General features: G+C 52.5%; 2 protein-coding genes across 5 annotated transcripts in view; one reads left to right on the plus strand and one right to left on the minus strand.

Moving 5' to 3' along the window:
* Ticrr (TOPBP1 interacting checkpoint and replication regulator) overlaps nucleotides 1-1488 on the plus strand; it is a 42899-nt gene extending 41411 nt beyond the window's left edge. Inside the window, exon 22 of the mRNA XM_021658930.2 lies at nucleotides 5-1488. Coding sequence (XP_021514605.1) covers nucleotides 5-114 — 110 coding nt within the window. The 3' untranslated portion in view covers nucleotides 115-1488. The remainder of the gene's footprint in view (nucleotides 1-4) is intronic.
* Kif7 (kinesin family member 7) lies at nucleotides 1462-18872 on the minus strand. 4 transcript variants are annotated; one of them, XM_060367402.1, is made up of 20 exons: nucleotides 18765-18872; nucleotides 16961-17312; nucleotides 14233-14433; nucleotides 13522-13915; nucleotides 12854-13373; nucleotides 11996-12112; nucleotides 11260-11478; nucleotides 10382-10527; nucleotides 9857-9972; nucleotides 9604-9753; nucleotides 7916-8118; nucleotides 7191-7204; nucleotides 6151-6415; nucleotides 5806-5931; nucleotides 5459-5635; nucleotides 4309-4524; nucleotides 3535-3741; nucleotides 2749-2947; nucleotides 2494-2640; nucleotides 1462-2271 (listed from the first exon to the last, which is right to left on the minus strand). In XM_060367402.1, the coding sequence occupies exons 2-20, from the start codon at nucleotides 17286-17288 to the stop codon at nucleotides 1904-1906; spliced, it is 4113 nt and encodes a 1370-aa protein (XP_060223385.1). In that variant the 5' UTR covers nucleotides 17289-17312; nucleotides 18765-18872; the 3' UTR covers nucleotides 1462-1903. The 4 variants fall into 4 exon arrangements, with proteins under 4 accessions (XP_060223385.1, XP_060223384.1, XP_021514613.1 ...); XM_060367401.1 differs by having other exon boundaries at nucleotides 5429-5635; XM_021658938.2 differs by lacking the exon at nucleotides 7191-7204 and having other exon boundaries at nucleotides 6151-6348.
* Nucleotides 18873-20888: the final 2016 nt, after the last annotated feature.

Consider the following 20888-nt stretch of genomic DNA (forward strand, 5'->3'; position numbering starts at 1 on the left):
CTAGATGAAGATGTAGATGTGTTTTCCTCTGCTGCCGAAGAGTCTCCTTTTAGGCAAACCTTCTCCCGGAAACGGCCTTTCAGATCCTATACAAGGAAGAAGCTCATTAGCTAGCTCTGGTAGAACAGAGCAGACTCAGAATGAGGAACACTTTGAGCCTGGCCAGATCCCTTGCATACCTGGAGAAGTACTCCAGAGCCGGTTTATCTGGATATGGTAACATTGCCAGACTCATACCATCGATCCCAGCAATGTGCCCAAAATAAGTGGTCAGAACTTCATGGGACTGAAAAAGTTCACAAGTAAAGGTGACGACAGCTAGGTCCTCTGTGGACTTAAGGAAATTGGGGGCTTTGCAGGATATGGTGCCCCATCACTTGGAAGGCGGAGACAGAAGCATCACAAGATTCTGACTACATAGCAAGTGCAAGGACAGCTATATGAGACCCTGTCTCAAAAACAACGAACAGACTTTTAAGGACCTTGAGCCTTTCTTCCCACAGTTATTGTTCAGATGACCACTGGAATGCCTTATGGTCTTCAAATTCCTCTTGTACACTTCATCCGAGGCCGGGCCCTGACCCTTTTTGGGAAGGTTGGGAATCTGATGTGCAGCAGGGTAGCTGGTACTATAACTCAGGTTATCCAGGAGTCTAGTCACCAAGCAAAGATTCCATTCCAGGCCTCTATATTGTGAAATGGAAAAAGGAACCCTTGACATAGCCTCTTGAGGTGCTTGCCGCGAGGCTTGAGGTCTCTGACACAATCGGTACTTCATAAACTAAGACCCATATGTGAAAGACTACAGCAAGAAGCAAGGCACCAATAAAGTTATTCTGGCTATTTAGCATGGCATTCAACATTTTGGCCTGGGAGAAATTGACCATGGTCCAGGGTGATCATCTTATGGGGTCTGCACTGAGAGCCAGCCACCGTGTGGCAGTCTTAGTCTGGCATGTGCTTGGCACCTGTGTTGTCCTGTAATCAACTAAACCAACTTGCTGTGGAGTCTTGTCAGGACACTCATTTGCAGTGAGGGCTGATTTGGTGCCTGCTCAGTCCCCCCGGAAGGTTTAACCCTGTTGTGGCCCCAGCTTGTTCTTTCTATTGTCAGACTCAAGCAGAAACTCCCATTTCTCCTTGCTTTCTCCATGTGCTCGCTTTGTATGACTGAGGTAAATAACCAAAAAGGAAGAAAAGGTAGTCCTGGACTGCTCGCCAGGGTTCAATTTCCAGCACTACTGATGAGTTAAGAAGAAAAGGCTTCAAGTTGGCTCGGGGTTTCAGACATCTAAGTTCAGAGTTATTAGTCCTGACTTGGGGACTGCACAGGCAGCGAGGCAGCTTTGAAGTAGAGAGGAGGGTTAGGACTCCCATATGCCCTTTAAGGATGCTCTCCAATAACCTAAGCTCTACTGCCTCTCAGCTGAGGACCAGCCTTCAAGAATTCTTGGGGAAACATTTAAGATGTAAGCCATAATGAGATTACTCCTGTTTATTATTAAATGATATTTTTTAAAATTCTAAAAATGCTAATAACTTTCCCAGTTCCCCCATCTATATAAGACCATTGAAGCCATAACCCTGTTGCTACTGACCATTTTGTGACAAGCCTTGGATAATCTCTAGAACTCTGGGCACACAGGCTTAAAGCCAGAATTGTCCCACAAATGAAAAGGTAGCTTAAAGGAAGTGGATAGGAGGAATTTGTAAGTATTTAAAACAAAAAAGACTGCTAAGCACCACAGTGGGCAAAGTCCAGTTCTCCTGGGCTATAGCCCAAATTTGATGACTCCAATTGGTGTAAAGATGAGACTCTAGGCAAGGACTGTCCTTCACAAAGCAAAACAGGCAGTCTCTCCTCTCAGCAGGACTGGAATCTGAGGCAGGGCCTGACCAAGGCCTACAAAGGGTTTTTCCTGACATCAATCATCCCTGGGCTGGTTCTTCGGGGTTCCCACCTGGGCTTAGGCAAAGGTCCAAAGTTCCAGGAGAGGCCAGCTTCACCCACTGGTAACACCCGCCCTACTGGGGGTTCAGTTGTTTCCCGGGCCCTCAGCTCCTCAGAGGAGCCCTGCTCACTGCACAGGCTTGAACGTTTCCATGTTAGGGGTAGTGGGGCATGGACCAAGTCCCGGGCCTCATCCCAGGCCCGGGGTGCTCCCTCCAGAAGGGAGGACTGCCAGAGAGGTTCAGAAGCTGCTGGGTGGAGCCCATCTTCATTTCCAAGGCCTTGTCGGTTTTCCAAGCAGAGGCTTCTCCTCTCACCACCTGTCACAGGATAGGGTCCTTGTCACACAAGGCAGGCAGAGTGTCCCCAAATGCAGCTTCCCAATGCCCCTGAGCAATAACCAACTTGAAATGAGCTGTGGCAGCACAGGCCTGTAAGCCCAGGGCCAGGAACTCAAGGTCATCTTTGGCTAGGTAGGAGTTTGGGGCCATGTTCCTCCCACCTCCCAGTAGTGCAGACCCAAACTGGGCACCAGAGCTTACCCCGGCTCTGGCCCACAGTGTTTCCTCCACTGAGCTTCTGTTTCAGCTCCTGGTTTATCCACATGTGTCGGCCCAGTTCCTTCTCCAGAGCTTGAATCCGAGCCTCATATTGCCTCTTGCTGTCTGCTAACCCCTCACCAAGGTGGTCTGGTGTGGAAAGAGACTTGGTTGAGGAGCTGTGGGCAGGGCAGATAGCACCTTGGGCTTGGGGCAGCCAGGGTTATGGGCAGAGCAGCCACAGCTCCCAGCGCTCACCTCGACCCTGCTGAAGGAGTAGCTGCACGTTCTGCTCGTGCTCCTTCTGCTGCAGGGTTAGTTGGCGGTCCATCTCCAGGCGCTGCCGCTCCAGTGCTACCTCCAGCCAATACACCAGCCGCTGCTGCTCCTCCAGCTGCATCTCCAGTTCCGAGAACGCGATCTGTTGCTGGTGTTGTTCCTCTCGGAGTGTTACCACCTGTCCCAAGACCATCCAGGCTCAGCTACCATGCCAGTGTCTTTCCCCAAGTAATCCTTAGCCAGTTGGTAAATGCGACAGAGAAATCCCCCAGCTCTCCTGCCTCTGACACAGTGCTCTAGATAGCAAGCGCCCAACACTCAGCTGGCTTTCCAGGTGGAATTTACCACACGGCCTTTCCCACTACATAGTTCTGAGCTGCTAGACAGTGGAACTGTGAAGTTGTACCAAGACCAGGATTTCTCGACCAAAGAATAACGCATTTGGTGCTAGATGAGTCCTGGGCCTATCTAGTATATGACATTTGGAAACATCCCTGCCCTCTATCCCCACCACCACAGCAAAAATACCTCCAGATATGTCCTAGGAGTAAAACCACCCCTCTCGAAATCCTAATGTAGGCCAGAGCTTTCAGACCAGGGGGAGACCGAGTCTTAGCTTCCCTTTGATGGCTGCAAAGACTGAAGAGTAGACCCTGACCCTGTTCCCTCATCTGGGAGGAAGGGACACACTTTTTGAAGTTGCCAGCAGACCCTCCTCCAACAAGCTAAAGGAAGTGGAGGCAAGCAGTTTGTGTTGGTGATCACCTTGTCAAAATACTTGCACAGCAGGGCTCTGGTCTCTGAGGAGGAGAGGTAGCTGAGTTTGGCCATGAGATTCATCTCACACTGTGACAGCAGGGAGGCCGAAGCCCGCAGCACCCGCTGGCGACATGTGATAGCCTCGTTCTTGTACTCAATGGCAGCATCCAGGGCCTCGATGGCTTCATCTAGCTGGAAAAGGGTCCTCTCCTCCTGCAGGAACAGAGGCTATCATGGGGGAGGGGTATCTGACTTCCTGAAAAACAGTCCTAGGTAGATACCTAGCACAGACACAGCTGAGTCCCCTCAGCCTGAGAATGTCTTGACATATCAAAAGTGCCTCTCACTGTGGCAGCAACAGGGACACTTCGTCACAGCCTGATGCGGCATGAAAGACAATGCTGTGAGGCAGTGTTCTCAAGTCCTGACCCCCTTCAGGGTAAGCTTGGAGGAGCTTCAGAAAGCTGAGCTGGGCCTGCTTAAGACCCCAGACAACCAGGGATAAGTTTATGCAGTGCAGGCTTTCTCTGTTTGCAGATACAGCACGGGTGTCTAGTTCCACTGAAAGGGAGCTGAGAAGCCCACACAGTCCCACATCCACCAACGGGGCCGAAGGCATAACCTCACTCTCTCTTGTGAGGATTAACACCCATGTGACGCTGTAAAGCAGCAAGGCCAGCACTGACAGAGAGCCAGGGCAGAGGACAGAGGGTGGCAGGACGGGTGGATCGGAGAGCTACAGCATAGGTACAGAGCTGGGTGGCCACCCAGTGGGCCTACCTCAGGGGACAGCAGGCTTCCCTGCCTCAGCTTGCTATCAATCTCCAGGCGCTGCTTCAGCAGGGAGTCCTTCTCCTGGCGCAGGGTGTCTATCTCCCCTCGGATCTGCTGCTGGTTCTGGGCACTGCCTTGCCGAAGCTGCCCACTCTTCTCAGACAGCTCCTTCTCCAGGTGTTCTAGACGGCTGGACACGCGCACGATGTCCTCATTTAGGGCCTGAGGCAGACCTCCAGTGTGTTAGAGAAGGAGTAGCCAATGTCCTCACAGAGGATAGAAAGGGCCTAGTCTGCTCACTGGATGTTAAGGCGGATGTGGGTCTTTCCCTGGCCTACCTGTAACCTGGATGTTTGCTCAGGGATCAGGGCCCTTAAAGGGACCAGAACCAGATCTATGGAGGAGAAGGTCCAGAGGAGGAGGATCATGCAAGCAGAGAGAGATGCTCTACTGTTAAGGAGGGATGACAGGAACAAGACAGAGCTGGTGAAGGGGAGGCTATCAGTGAGGAGACACAGCAGGAGAGTAAGGGACTAATGGGAAAGTCTGGTGCTTCCTGGAGGCAAAGGTGCCTGGGTCCAAGGGATTTCATGGGTCACCTAGCAACCCCTAGGCCTCAGAGCTCTTGTCTTCCATGATCACAGTGACAGGGATCCTGGTCTGAACGTCCACAACCCTCCAGGAATATGGCTCAAGCACCTGGATTAGAATGGTGCTGCATTTGGGTATGACAGGCCCACTAATTCTCTTGGCCACATTCTGACCCCATCTGACAGAAACACAAACTGGCTGGATTCTCTGTTAAAGAGGAGGTCACCCTGCCAGGTGTGGATGGACCCACAGCCTACATCCTCCAAAGAGAATCTAGTGGGCCATACCACTTATTACACCTACTCCTCATTTTTCTTATGCGGGCCCCAAAGTGGTGTTTGCAAAATATGAAATGGACTATGGGATGGGTACCAATGCCCCATACATCAGTTCTTGTGACATCAATAGCCTGAAGCCTAGGAGTTCTTGGAAATCCATTGAATACAGCCCACAGGGCAAAGCTTGCTATCTTACCTGGCAAGAACATCACTTCAAAGAAGCTCACCTACCTACACCCTGCCCTGCAGGGCCTCACCTTGCCAGGAATCTTGTGGTGGGGGCTCACCTGGCTGGACCTCAGGCGCTTGCTCTCTAGCCCCGTCTTCTCCTGCATCAGGGCCTCCTTCTTGGCCAGGATGACTTCCCGCTTGTGGAGCTCCTCTCCCAGCTCCTCCAGCGCCCGCCGCTGCTGCAGCACCTTTTCCATCTCCTGGTCCAGCCACTTCTTCTGCTCCTCAATCTTCTGAGGGACAGAGGGGTAAGCAGGGACCTCAGTACCTGCCTCTAGCTGAGGCCACCACGCAGGGTCTCATGAGAGCAGCAGATCCCACAGCAAATCCCCAGAGGACCTTGGCAATGAACAGGTCACCCAGCTGCCAATCTCACTGGGATACAGGTTCAGCCCAGCCGTACCTGCTGCTGCTCCAGGCTGACCACGGAGCCATTGCTGCCGCTGCGCCTCTTCCTCTGGAAGGCTGCAATCTCCTCAGTCTTGATTTTCAGGATCTTTTGCTGTTGCTCATGCTTCAGCTCCAGCTCCTGGGGTGAGGGGGCCCAGTGAGGAGAGGAGGAAGTGAGGTGGGGAGAAGGCCTGAGGGACATCATGACATGCCCATACCCTCAGGTTTCCTATAAGTCCTTGGTAGTGAGAGAATAAACCATTCTCTGAGAACCTACAGTAACCTGTTGCTAAGATCATGGAGCAGTACGAATAGCGGGAACAAAGCGGACCCCTCGCCAGGCCAGCCAGAGCCTGACCTTGACACGATGCTGCCGCTTGTTCATCTCTGTCTCTAGGCGCCGCTTCTGCTCTGTCTCCTCCCGGAGCCGCCTCTGCAGCTGCCCCTGCTGTCGTCGCATGAGCCGCACATTCCTCTCCAGCTCCTGCAGCCGAGTCTCACTTTGAGCCGACAGTGACACCAGCCGCTCTGTTGCCTGCTTCTTCTCCTTCAGCACCTGAGACCCACACAGCAGCCACGGGGCTATGAACAGGGGTGGCAGGAGCCTGGCACAGTGGCTGGCGCTTATGAAGGGTGGACAGGGCCAACAGATGAGCAGAAGGACACAAGGAAATGACAGAACACCAACAGCAGTAGCTACAATAACTTTTACTATTCATTGGGCGAACTATGCTATGTGCTCTGTACATAGTAAGTGATCTAACAAACATATATATATATATATACACACACACACACACAAACCCTGCCTATGGGGCTGGCAGAATAGTTTAGTGAGTAAAAGTGCTTGCTGCCAATGACTAACTTGAGTTTGATCCCTGAGACCCACATAGTAGAAGGGGAAAACCAACTCCAAAAGGTGTCCTCTGACCTACACACACACACACACACACACACACACACACACAGTGGTGCCCTTACACACAGATACACACACACACAAATAAAGAAAATGTAATGAAAAACTAATATGACTACGCTTATTCCCATTTTACAGATTAGGAAGCAGGCACAGAAAGGTTAGGGGACTTGCTCAAGACCCACAGCTTGGGCCTGGAGAGATGGCTCAGTAGTTGAGAGTACTTGCTGCTCTTTGCAGAGGACCTGGCTTGGGTTCCCAGAACCTAAGGGCTCACAACAGGCAGTAACTTCAGTTCCAGAGGATCTGCTGCCCTCTTCTGGCTTCCGAGGTACGAGCACACGTGTTGCACATACATTCGTTCAGGCAAAACACTCATACACGTGAAGGAGGAGGAGAAAGAGGAGGAGGAAGATGACAGGGCCCGGTTTCCCAGTCAGGTTCCACAACCCATATGCTCAGCCATTCTGCCAGATCACCTGTTGGGCTGGAACTGAGAAAAGAAGGGAGGAGGAAAGTTGGCAGAAGGGTAGATGGGCAGGTACAGAGGCTTTACCCCTGGATTGGTAAAAGCTAGGATGGACAGGGCTGTGGGCTGAATTGTCTTCCCCCACACTCCCAACCCCACACCTACCATGACTGCATTAGAGATGGAGCGGCCTTTAAAGAAGCCCTTAAACTTAAGTGAAGCCCTTAAACTTAAGCCTAACGGTGGCCCCAACCTCGTACACAAGCATCCTATAAACAGCAAGAATGCAGGAGCACAGGGAAGGTAGACACAGCGGGAAGACAGCCATCTAAAAGCCTCAGGAGGCCTCAGAAAAAGCCGACCGGGGACATCTTGAGCTTGGATATCCGGCCTCCAAAGTGAGAAGCGGAAGGGCTGCTGAGCCGGCGCCCCTCCTAACTGTGGAATCCTGCTCTAGTAGCATTAGCAAACTAATACGAACTGCTCAAGGGGATGGAAGGTAAGTGAAGAGCAAGCTGGGATTGTGGGTGTGTGCACGGCGGGGAGGCGCTGTGGGCCGAAGGAGCTTTTCTTTAGACGCCCACTCCCCAAAAGCCAAGCTGATGCCAGCCTACCTATGACGCCCCCTAGAGGCCAGAAGGAGTGACTGCCACAGTAGGGCTGAATGGGAGTACACAGATTCCAGACCCACAACCCTGTTCTCAGGGACCCCGGCTGGGGAACCGCAACACTAACCTGCACCTGGCTCTGGGCTGCAGCCACTCTCTTGCGGAATTCCTGAAGCCTGGACCTCTCGTTGGCATCCTGGGGCTCCCTGCCCTCCAGCTCCCGGAGCTGTCTCTGCCCTTCACACAGCTCCGCCCGCACACGCTCCGCCTCTTGCTCCAGCTCCCTGATGCGTTGGCTATGCTGGCGGTTTAGGGCTTGGGCGGCCTTCCCTGGAAGAAAGTGGGGCCACGGTGGCACAGACAGACCTCCTCCCAGATGAAGGCCATTGTTCCTCCCCTCAGAGTTTTGCTTCCCAGGCCCTATCAGTCTGGAACACTGCATGGGTTCCATCAAGCTCTTACACAATCATCTAAATCTACTCACTCAATCACCCCCTCATCCCACCCGGCTTCTATTCCTGGCTGGCCAGAATTCATGGTAGATCAGGTGCCTTGAACTCAGAGATCCACCTGCCTCTGCCTCCTGAATGCTGGGATTAAATATGTACACCAGCCCCCTACTCACTTTTTAAATGAGTTTCACCCACAGGAGTGACCTGAATTATTAAATTTTATCTTTACTTAACACATTAAAAAAAAAAAACAATATACACTCTGGACCTGCACATATTACTAGCTTCAATCTGAAAGAAATATGAAGGGCGGAGGGAAAAGCCAAACACCACTGAAGGCGGGGAAACAAACCCTGACGGGATGACCCAACAGCGGAGAGAAGGGAGTTGGCCTAAGAAGCCAACTGAGCACGCGCAGGGCCCAGATATGGGAGGTTGGCTCAAATCAACGCTGCTAAACAACACTGTTGAGTCATCAAGGGACAGTGCCTAGGCTCTGGGTACCAAGAGAACAAGAGTTCTAACATGCAGAGGAGAGTCTGACGTTTCACCCCCAGCACTGAACGACAGAGAACAAGCCAGTGTGTGCCTGTAATCCCAGCACTCAGGAAGTGAAGGCAGAGGATCAAGAGTTCGAGGCCATTGTTGACTACACAGTCCCTTTAAGGCTAGCCTGGGCTACAAGAAACCATCTCAAATAACCAAACAGACAAAATGGAATGGTGGTGAGGAAGAAAAAGGTCCAAGTTGTGTTTTGTTTTGTTTTGAGAGGTCATGAGAAGTAGACAAGTGAAAAGACACAGTCGCTGGGATTTGCTTCAAAACATACCAGCAAAGAGAAATGGGCACAGAGATCAAGGTGGACACTCTCAGTGACTGCTACTTCTGGATACTATTCTAATTCAGTACTATTCTTTCTCTTTAACCATCTATTTGAAAGTTTGAAAAAGAAACATAATAACTTCACAACTGTCTTTAGACACTCAAACAGGCAAGCAAGATGGCTCTGTGGATAAAAGCACCTGCCACCAAGCCTAATGACCTAAGTTCGATCCCTAGGCCCCATGGTGAAAGGAGAAAACTGACCCCAGTATGTTACCCTCTGACTCCACATGTGTACTGTGGCACACGCATGCACGCATGTGCACGCACACACACAGAGAATAAATAAAAATGTATTTAAAAATTTCTTTTTAAACTACCAAATGGCCACCGTTAAAGAGGCTGAGCTAGGTGTAAGAGTGAGGCCCCGTGGCCTAGGCCGCTCAGCAGGTCGCTGCTGAACCCTTTAGAAAGCAGCATAGGAAGAATGCCAAGTGGGAGACCACCCTGAGGAAGAGCCCAGCCCAGGGCCACCACTGACCTGTGCGGACCAGCTCACCAATGAGCTCCTCCTTCATTCGGATGTTGATGGCCAGTTCACGGATCTTCTGCTGAGCCTGGGCCAGTCGCCACTCAGAGGCCATGGCAGCTGGGTTCTGGCGGGTCTGAACTGGGACCTTGCCACCACCAACTGTGACAACACACAGGCTGTCAGGATCAGCACCCTCACTGAGAGCAGAGGAGGCAGAGGAGTGGGCTGGAGGGGCTCCCTGGGTGCTCCCCACCTGGCTTACCTTGGGGTGCTGGGATGGCAGCAGCTGGCTCTTCTAGGCAGACCTCTGGGCCCTTCCTGTCAGTTGGGCTCCCTGGACGCACGCCTGCTCTCTGGCTCCAGTTGCTGATCCCATTTCTGGAAGGCAGAAATAGGAGTCAGTACCATTCCCCAGCCCCTGACCTAGGCTAGCCACTTCTTAGGACTGGATGGAGAAAGAGAGGTCTCAGGACCCTCCAAGCCCCAGGATCAACGTGACCTAGAGTAGAGACGAGGCAGAAAGAAGTCAGAAGATGCCAAGAAGTTGCGGGTACCAAGGATCCACTTGGAAACTGAGCATAAGGAAGGGAGTCTAGCCATTTCCTAACACAGTCACCCCAGTGAAACCATCTCACTCAGCTCACAGACTCCCAAGAGCTAGTGAGTGTGAGACATGCAAGAGCATCTTGAGATGTGAGAGGCCTTCATCCTGCTGCTGGGAGAATGCTCCTACAGCCTAGAGCAGCCCTGAGCTGATCCTGTGAGTCCAACAGTGGGTCTCCCTCACCTGCGCAGGTACAAGGTCCGCCTGGGTGGCTCCTCTTCTTCGTCGTCCTCCTCCTCCCCTTCCTCTTCGGATGTAGTGGAAGAGCCACTTCCCAGCTTGTCCACCTGGGCCGACACCTCCGCCTTGACTTCCCTGCCATTTGCCACCTTCGAGGGGAGCATTTGGGCTCACAATGAGAATGTCTGCAGGGCATCCTCCGAGCCATTTCCCACAGCTGTTACGGAAGTGTGCCCTGCCCTTCACTCCCTCCTCTTCTCAACTTCCTCTACCCCTATCTTCACCCTCAAGATCCGTCAAGGGACAAACTGGGAAGTGTTCTCACCCCCAGGGAAGGATGTGATTCCCCTGGCATCTGGTTCTCCTCTGGTCACAACCTGCCCTCTCTAGCAGGCGGCTCATGTGCACCAGAGTCCTTTCTCACCATTGACACCCTGCCAGAATGATGGGTCCATGGCACACTCCCACCAACCCAAGCCCTCTGCCACGGCAGGTGACCTAGAGTCCTGAGCAGCACAGGACTCAACTCTGTTCAAAGGACCGCAAGCCGCAGAACCTACAGGCAGGGGATCAAGCCTTGGACACAGAGCAGAGCTTATGGAAGGGTGAGCCTGCAGAGAGCCACCTCGAGACGGTGTGTTAAGAGCTCCATCCTCGAGTGTGCAAAGGTGCCACCTTGTCATCGCTGATACTCCAGCTGCCTCAAGATGCTCACCAGCCCTAGACCCTTCTGAGAGGCTCCACAGCCTCTCGTATTTGGGCCCTCTCTCTAAGGACACCCGAAATAGGAATCTTCTCACAGCTGGTCCCACGGAGACATAAACAAGGGACATGTCCCAGGATTGCCCTGGCCCCATCCGAGGCCTCACCAACCCCCTCACCTGCTCAGAACCAACTTCTTCTCCAGGAAGACAAGCAGGGGGCACCACGCCCATCCCATGAGGATGTGCACCTCCCAGGGGGGCTGTGTGAGGCCGAGGCACAAAGGAGCCGGGAGGCAAGCCCTGCCATAGTGCCGGTGCTCCCCAGCCAGGACGCGCCAGCTCTAGCCGCAGCCGAAGCTCCACCATCTCCTCCTGCTGCTCCCGCAGGCGGTCACTCTGCAAGATACAGTCCAGGCACTGGTGGGGACCTGGATGCCAAGGGCAGGGCTGTCTGCTCAGCATCGTGAGTACAAGAAACTGAAGAAGGAATCTGAGAACATCCCACGTTCTAAGATGAAACTGAAAAGTTTGAGTACCACTGGTCCTTTCTGTCCGAATAGCACATACTACGCTGGTTCTGACTCAAGCTCTCATCCCATCCTGTCCAACGGTCAGCACACCCTCACCATGCCTGCATGCCAACCCTACCCCTGACACCAGAGAGCCCAGCATAATGCTGATCTGGTCAGCAGGCTCCAGGTGGCATCCTGCTGCCCTCAGATGCCAGCGCCAACCAAATGTTCACTCATGCAAAGCAAAGGTGCCAGACATGGCTGTCGGTGGATTCCCACCACTGTTCTGTCCCTCACCTCCATAATTCTGTTCCTGCTGGGCACCACATATCTCTACACAGTCCTCCACCAGCTGCTCCTGTCCCAGAAAGCCCTCCTGGCTGCAGGAAGCAGCATCCTACCTGTAGCTTGTACTGCTCCATGGCGTCCTCCAACGCCGCCAGAAAGTCGCGATTCTCCTCCTCTAGCCGGGCCACCTGGCTCTGCAGGAGCGACAGCTGCTGGGCCCCTTCATCTCCCTATCAGGCAAGGAGAAAGGCTTTAGGGCTGGGGCCTGGCAAGGTGCTCTGACACCCCAACTTTCTCCGCCCTTCCCCCAGTTGGCCCAGTCCTACTCTATACTTTGTTCTAAGATCTGCCTTGCAATCTTGGTGCTCCTGGCTCCATGTAGACTTAGGTTCCTTCTGCAAGCCATTTGGGCCAACTCCAGCCATTATTAATAAGGCTTTAAAATTTACTTATAATGGTACTTTCGTTCTGAATTAGTATATTGCTATGTAGCCCAGGCTAGCCTGGAACTCGTGTTCATAATGCTTCCACCTTCACGGGATTGGAATTATGATGTTGTCACTCTTCCCACAGATCATGTTTTTATTTATTTATTTTGATTCTTCGAGACAGGGTTTCTCCATGTAGCCATGACTGTCCTTGAACTCGTTCTGTAGACCAGGCTGGCCTCAAACTGAGATCCACTTGCCTCTGGCTTCCGAATGCTGGGATTAAAGGCGTGCCCCACCATGCCAGGCACATTTTTATTAATGTTACTAGGAACCCCTCTGTTTTCACCAGTGTGCTTGGCCCTATTTCAGCTTCTGATGTTATAAAATCCTTATTTAGCAGACCCAGAGACTAAGAAAAGTTAAGGAAGTAATCTTAATCACCAGAAGTGACAATGAACCCCGAATATACTGTTAATAGGCAACTACCTGCCTTAAAACCCTCTTCCCTCGATCCCTACCCCGGGCCCACCCCAGGGCCACCTTTCTCCCGCTGGTCCCTTGTGCCGCCTGGTCCTCCGCTGGGGCGCTCTCAATGCCGCTGTCGGGCCCGGAGGCGGAGCTCAGCGCGCTGCGCTCGCCCTCCACCGCGCACAGCCAGTCCCGCACCTTGCGGACAGCAGCGCCCGGCAGCCCTGGCTCGGCCTGCAACTCTCGCAGGAGGCTGTAGGCGGCGCTGGTGCGAGCCCGGCAGCGCGCGCACTCGGCGCCCAGGCCCGCCGCGGCTGCGGCCGAGCCCACGGCGGGGCAGGGAGGGCGCCGGCCGCGGTGGATGATGCGCGTCTCCGAGCGGTGTCGCGGCGGCCCGCGCGCGCCTGCCCCTTGTTCGTCGGGGGCGCGCTCGGCCTCCGGCTTCCAGTTGACTGTGGCGCGATTGCGGATGTTCTGGGCACGGCTGGCGTAGTTGAGGGTGTTGAGGGTCTCGTCGAAGTCGGAGGAGGAGGGGCTGACGCAGGCGATCATCACCGTCTTGGCATTCCCTCCCAGGGAGTCTTTGAGGATCCTGCGAGCGCGAGGATGACGAGCGTCAGTGCCTCGGCTCTTGTAAGTACTGACTGACCTGGGACTATGGGCCTGGGGACAAAGCCACCCGTCCTGGAGGGAATCCATGACCCCACCCGAGCCCAGAGAGATGTAATCTTGGAGCTCACCGGGTAATCTTGGAGTCGCGGTAGGGGATGTGGCTGCCGCGGCGCTGGGGATCCCCCAGAGCGCTGATGACATTGCCCAGCGCCAGCAGGGTGCTGTTAATCTGGATGCTCTCTTTGAGCCTTTCGCCGGTGCTGCCGGTCTTGAGAACCCTCTCGGAGCCTGCAAGGTCCACGAAGTGGAATTTGGAGACCAGCAGGTGTCCCGCGGCAGGTCGAGGTAGGCGGCTAGGAGCCCGCCCTCGCTGCTCCAGAGTCACTGTGAAGACCGTGTGTGAGCGGCTGGAGAGGCGGTTGAAGTGTGTGGCGCCTGTGTGCCGCGCAGCGTTGCCCATCTCCAGGAGGCTCAGCACCTCATCCAGGCCTTCCACGTCCACTTCTTTCACCCCACACAGCACTGTGGAAACAGAAGACTGTGACCGGCTCCCCTAAAGGCAACCAGAAGACAAGCAGAACAATCCAGTACTCCTGCTCTTCCTCACCCAGAATTATCCACTCATGTCCAGTGTCCCAGCTTTCCCACACTTCTCACTCTGGCCACAGAGGCATATACTGAGCTCACCGGAGACAGGAAACAAAAACCATCCAGGGCCTGGATTTCCCTTGAGGAAGTATAGCCCAGAAAGGCTAGCCAGCCCACCCTCTGAGCAGATTAAGGCTTTCCTTGCCGAAGTTCTTACTCCCAGTCATGTGAGGATCCTCAAGATTTCTCACCGACATTTCCCCGCTCGTCTTCCCGAAGCTGGATGTCCCGGCTGGCAGTGCCCACTTCTAGCAGATCTCGGAACTCTTCCTTGTACACCTCCAGGTAGGACACATGCACCAGACAGTCCAGCAGGTCATTCTCATCAATGAGCTTGAAGGCCTCGGCCATGGCCCTTGGGATGATGCCCTGTTCATCTTCATGCAGGGAGGCTGGGGAGACACCAGGTTACCTGCCGAGCGCCCAGCTAACCTGGCCCAAGTATTCTATACCCCACCAGCAGCTTGAGAATGGAGCTGTAGCATGGAGAAGACAATGACAGAGGCCAAAAAGGAGAGGGAGCCTCTGCCAGGCCGTGCTCCATGATGGTTAGGCAGAATTAGAGAATTCAAGCGGCCTCTTATGGTTCAATCAACTGCTTTCACGATGCGCATTCCTTACTACACCCCCAACAGATTACCAGATACCCTGGGCTTGATTAGTGACAGGTAAGTCACTACCATGGCCCATGCATGGCTAACTTAAGGGCCTCTAATTTGCTTCAAAGTAGAGTGCTCACCCTAAGATCCCACAGGAAGTTTGTTTAAATATATCCACAGCAGGATGCCAGGAAGTTACTAAATAAAGAGGAGACTGAAAGACTAGGTGCCACACACCTTTAGTCCCTCGGGAGGCAGTGGTAGGTGGATCTCTTTGTTGGAAGTCACCCTGGTCTACAAAGCAAGTTCCAAGACAGCCGGAGCAACACAGAGGAAACCCCCAAATAAATACTAGGGGTGTAGCTAAGATCACTTGCCTAACATGTGAGAACCTGAGCTCAATACACACCAACATAGTCACATGCATGGACACACACACGCACTTCTGAAGAATATTTACTAAGAAATGTTCCTCACCATACATATCTTTCTTGCCATCCCCAATTCAAAGTCGATGGTTCCACATATTAGGTCAAAAACTAAAATATTTTATGGCCAGAAAATTCAGATGCTGCCAGGTGTAGTGGTGCACAAGCCATGAGCATTTATCATTAAATATTCTTGCTTGTGTGTGTATCTATGCGTGTCTCTGTGTGTGGTATTGAGGATCAAACTCATGACCTCAAGTATGACAGCAATTCTGCCACTGAGCTACACACAACCACAGCCCTATGGCATACATTGAAAAAATAAAATGGAATAGAAAAGAGTGCATATAAAATAATGTCGTGTTTAGCTAGGCATTGACGGCTCACTCCATTGAGTCCAGCACTTTAGGTGGCAGAGACAGGCAGGTCTTGGACACCAGCCTGGTCTACAGGGTTCCAGAACAGCCAGGACTACACAGAGAAAGTCTGTCTCAAAAGGCAAAGGCAAACAAAAAAGGTCACGCTAAAAGTATAAAGTACCATCACCTTCACAGAGACACTAGGATGCTTAGAAGGGTGAATATCAAACACGCATGTATTTGTGCATGTATTTTCCTGCATCCTCTTAATCTCTACAATAAACAATTATAATTATGTCTTTGTAATTGCTATGGTCCGCTTATGTCTCTCCAAAACTCTTGTGTTAAAATCCTTACCTCTACTGTGATGATATTAGAAAACTAGGGTGACTAACTCATGAGTTGGAACCTTCATGAATGAAATGAGTGTTTAAAAAAAGTCTGTAGGCCTAGAGAGGCTGCTGAGGGGTCTGCTTTTTCGGAAGAACAGGGTTTGGTTCCCAGCCCCCACATGGCGGCTTACAACCAGCTGTAATTCCAGGGGATCTGATACCCTGTCCTGGGCCCTGAAGACAATGAGCATACATGCAGTACACATATATACACTCATACACATAAAAAGAAAATTTAGGAGGGGGGTGTTGTTGTTTTTTTTTTTTTTTTTTTTTTTTTGGAGGCAGGGGGTTTCTCTGTGTAGCCTTGGCTGTCTTGGACTGGCTTTGTAGACCAGACTGGCCTCAAACTCACAGAGCTGTGCCTGCCTTTGGCTCCCCAAGTGCTGAGATTCCAGGTGTGTGTCCAGCAAGAAATCTTTTGAAAAGAGTGGGATGGTGGGGGTGGGGCGGGGGGCTTGAGCTAGGTATGGCGGTACATGTCTATAATCCTAGCACTTGGGAAAACCGAAGCAGACAATTGAAAGGCTGAGGTCCTCCTTAGCTACACAGTGAATTTCAGGCCAGCCTTAGATACGGCAAGACCCTGCCACAAAAGACAAGTGGCTACCATGGAAGGTTATATGGAAACTATTGCTCTTAGTTTTGCTGACCCCTTGACCTTGGTCTTTGAAGCCTCCAGAATGGTAAGAAATCAATTTCTGTTTAGAAGCAGCCAGCACAGTGTTATAACAAGCCTAAGCACTAAAACAGTGACTAAGAGAAAATAGCTCATGTTACTTAAGGGGGGGGGCTCTTTCCACTGGGACCAGGCAGAAGAGTCTTAGTGGCATCCCGAGACACACCAACTCGCCTCGGCCTTCATGTGCTACGATTCCAAAAACCATCTTGTCTCACCTTGAGAACGTCATTTACCCACAACCCCCCCCCCACACACACACCCTCCTGCCTCTCCCAGTCGGTTGACACTGAGTGCCATTCTCTGTCTAGGAAATCAGCACTCCCTTCTCAGCATCCTTGCCTTGGGGATGGGGGGACAGGGTGAGAGGATGGGGAAGTGGAAGGGGCGGGGAGTGCAGAAATTGAGGAAGACACCGAGGCTTCTCAAAGTGGTCAAAGGGGCACAGTAAGGGTCACTCACCCACACTGGCCTCCCCCATGGTATACGTCTTCCCCGAGCCTGTCTGACCATAGGCAAAGACGGTGGCATTGAAGCCCTCAAAGAAGGCCTCGAGAAGGGGCTGGACGCAAGCCTGGTACACAGCCTCTTGTCCAGTGTCCTCTCCCAGAACCACATGGAATCCAAAGCGGCGGTCCCGCCCCAGGGTGATTCGGCCATGCTCGGGCTCCGCCTGCAGGCAGCTCTGATGGCCGTGCAGCAGCTCCTTGGGCAGTAATGGGCGGACTCGGAGGGCCACCCTCACCGGAGCTTCCTCAGCCTCAGGCAGCCTTTGGGCCTCCAGCCCCATGTTGAAATAGGGCAGCTCTAGGACCTGCAGAGAAAAGAAAAGGCCCTTGCCGTGAGGACCTGTCCTGCAGGGGGCAGGCCGCACAGCTCTAGAACTTGGGGAGACTGGAGGAGGGGTAGTCAAAGTTCAGAGCATCCGCCCAACCTGGGACCCAACTGCCGCACAAACCATAACACGCTCTTAGGCAGCAACTTCTCTTGACCTCCTTCCTGGCAAAAAAAAAAAAAAAAAAAAAAAAGCAAAGCAAAGTCCCACCACTTAATCCCCAGGTTTTATGTTTCAGCTGGCTCCTCCCTCTATGACCACATCTAGAAACACACACTGGGGGCATCATCCAGGGAACTCTCCCCTAATGCCCACCAGGCTTCTCACAGTCTCTGACACTGTCCATCACTGAAACTCCTTGACACCCGCCCCTCCTCTTCACAGTAACCAACAGATCCTTTACGATCCAGTTCCCATCGCTAGGTTCTGCCGATTCCATCTCCTAAATATCTCTCGAGATTATCAGCTACTCTCCATCACGTTGTCAAAGCCAGTCTCACTACTGACATCCCGAAGGGATGACTTTTGCCAGCGCCTCTCTGAGTGGCAGTCTGCCTGCCTTGTCCAACCCCGCAGCCTGGGGCAACTATCAAAAACACAGTCGTGACATCCTCCTTTTTACTACCCAACAACAACAAAGAAATCTTAGAACAGACACCCCGCCTTCCCCATCTCCCGAAAACCATGCCTTTCCTCACCTCTCAGGCCAGCAACTTCTGTGCTACCAAAGCATTTTCATCCACCCACGCTTGGGCTGGGCCCACCTTCTCCACAGGGCCAGGGAGGCTGCTCTGCTCTGTGCCCACCACCACCACCACAGACGGCCCTTTGTACCGGCCACCTCAAGACATTAACCACGCAGATGCAACTGCCAGATCCGCCGATGGAAAGCAAGAACCCTCTTTGTCTATTTCCAACTCTACCACCAGCATCCAGCACAGGGTACAAAGTACCCACTAATCCGTGATGAGCTCCATCCTCCTTCCTCACCACATTCCTCCTCAGCTCCCACTACCCCACGCTGCACTCTGTTGTTCTGGTATTTACTGTTTAGCCTCTCTGCATGTATAACCGCTCATTCATTCGGTCCCGGAGCCTGGGTACACAGTGGTAATACTGACTGGCGGCACTCCAGTCCCCCGGTAGACTCTGGAGCTTTGTGTGGTCCTGGCTTCTCCATCCCCACAATCAAAGCTCCAAGCCTCGAAGGCGCCCTGACAACTCCACCCGAGCGACCGGCCGCTGGGAACAGGCCCTCCCGGAAAGTTTGCAAAAGTGACTGCAAACGTGGACCCTCTCAGGCTGCTCCTCCTGGCCAGGCCTGCCCAGTGAGGAGCTCCGGGCAGGCTAGGGAGCACAGATCCCGGGCTGCTCAGACGCCTCCCGGGTGCGCCCCGCCTCGCCCTCCACCCACTCCCGACCCACACCCACCTGCCAGGGTGCGGGCGCAGTCCCGAGACGCGCAGCCGAGCTCAGCGCCCCGGTGTGGCGCGCTCCGATGCCGTCATCAGGACCCCCGCCCCCCAAACATCCCTCCCTTCACCCGCAACTCCGCCTGCCCCGGCGCTCGGGGGCGGAGGCGCTAACAGGGCGCCTCCGAGTCCGTCCGCAGACAGGGCGGGACGGGCCCTCGGCTGGGATCGGGGCGGGCCTATGCTCGAGGGGGCGGGCCTGGAGGAGCAGCCCGCGGCCTCTCTCCAAGTCTTAGAAGTCAGCTAAATCGACGCCAGACCTCTGTCCTCCTCTCAGAGACCCACTTCTTTCTGCTTAAGCCATGATCCTCATTAAAAACAAAACGAAACAACAACAAAACCACCTTCCCTCAGTTCTAAAGCTAACTTTATCACATTTTAGGATTTCTGAGATTAACTTGCATTTTAGATTCATTGTCAAGGGACGCTTTTCATCCACAGAGGTGAAGTGGGGTGTCCGTCTCTGTGACTTCAGAATGATTGGAAACATCAGCATTGTTGAATTTTTGATCCAAATCTGGAATCCAAGCTGGACGAATGCCACTTGTCTGTAATCCCAGCGCTCTGCGGGAATCCTAAAACAGGAGGACAGTTCAGCGCCATCCTGGGCTACCGAGGCATTGTAACCTCTGTACAAACACAAAAATAAAGATCTGGAAGCCAGACTGGGAGGATAGTAGGGCATTTGCCTAGCATGGTTTCCATCCCGAGTCCCACAAATAAGCACCACCATCTCAAAATGCATATTTATCACTTAAAACAACACCAAAGAAAACCTTAATATTGCAGCACATTTTAACGTAGCACGTATACAGATGATTGCTTGTTATAGAAGAGCAGCATAATTAAAGGCGGCAGAAATTGCCAGCTCTTCCAGATCTATAAGAGAAAACCGTCAGCCCCAAACAATAGAAACACAGCCTGAAATGACCTGCTTTTCTACCTGTATGACCCACTGTCATCTATGGACAACACTAAACACCCAGAGAAAGAAGGTAGCCTCACGTGATGTGGCGTGCTCTCGGGAGCAAGCGATCTGTCCCACTGTGTGTCACATGGTCTGTTCATTCCTGAGCTAACCTATGGCAAGGTGATGGCCCTACACCTTGGAAGATTACACGGAGACTGAGAGGCCACCCATAGCCATATCCTAAACTTTTCAAACAGGAGCAGGTGGCCAGCTTGCTCCTATAAGAGGGAGGGCCACCCGCAGAATCCCGGACAGCTCCCAGCCAGGAGCTGATGATGCCTGAGAGCTGCCAGAAGCCATGGCACTTCCTACAAAATACAATTCAGTGAAAGAGATAGAGCAATTAGGAAACGTAGACACAGCCAGAGTGTTCCCTCACGTGACACAGAATTACACTGTCAGTCCCAAACATTCGTAGCCATTTGGAGAACTGAGCACAAATTAGCACAAAATGCAAAGCAGACTGCCACAGAGACAACCAAAGAGATCCACTTAGATTCTGAATGTGAAGAGGCCAGACGCTAAACCTGCATAAACATCTCAGAAGGCAATAGTGATTGATGAAACATCACATTTTTCAGAGGAGTTATAATTATAATAGCAATTACAGTAATTAAGTTATAGAGAAAATAGCACTAAAGCTGTTAATGCTACAGTCAAACTGTAGAATTCTGTGGTGTTAGACGCCACTGGAGCTGTCAATATGTCAATTCCCAACTTTACAAAGAGGTAAGCTTGCCTTAACCCTTAGAGTGGGCAGGTAACGATTTCCTGTCTACCACCAATACCCACGTGGAACAATCTAGTATGTCTATCCCAGGGTTAAAACTGTGCTCTTTATCACCATCCCCAACATAGATGGTTCCACATATGAGGTCAAGAACTGGAAAAAAAATTATTGTCAGAAAATTTGGGTGTTGTTAGGTGTGCTGGTGTGATGACACATGCCTGTAAAGATGGAGGCAAATGAATCAGGAGTTTGAGGCCAGCCTCAGCCGCATAGCAAGTTTGAGGCCAGCCTTGGCTATGTAATAACCAAGAGAGAAAGGGAGCAGGAGGAGGAGAGGGAAAGAGGTAGTGATGAGGTGAAATGGAAGGGAAATGGAGGATAAA

Source organism: Meriones unguiculatus, chromosome 14 (genome assembly GCF_030254825.1).
Source record: "Meriones unguiculatus strain TT.TT164.6M chromosome 14, Bangor_MerUng_6.1, whole genome shotgun sequence".
In the NCBI taxonomy this organism is placed as follows: Eukaryota; Metazoa; Chordata; class Mammalia; order Rodentia; family Muridae; genus Meriones; species Meriones unguiculatus.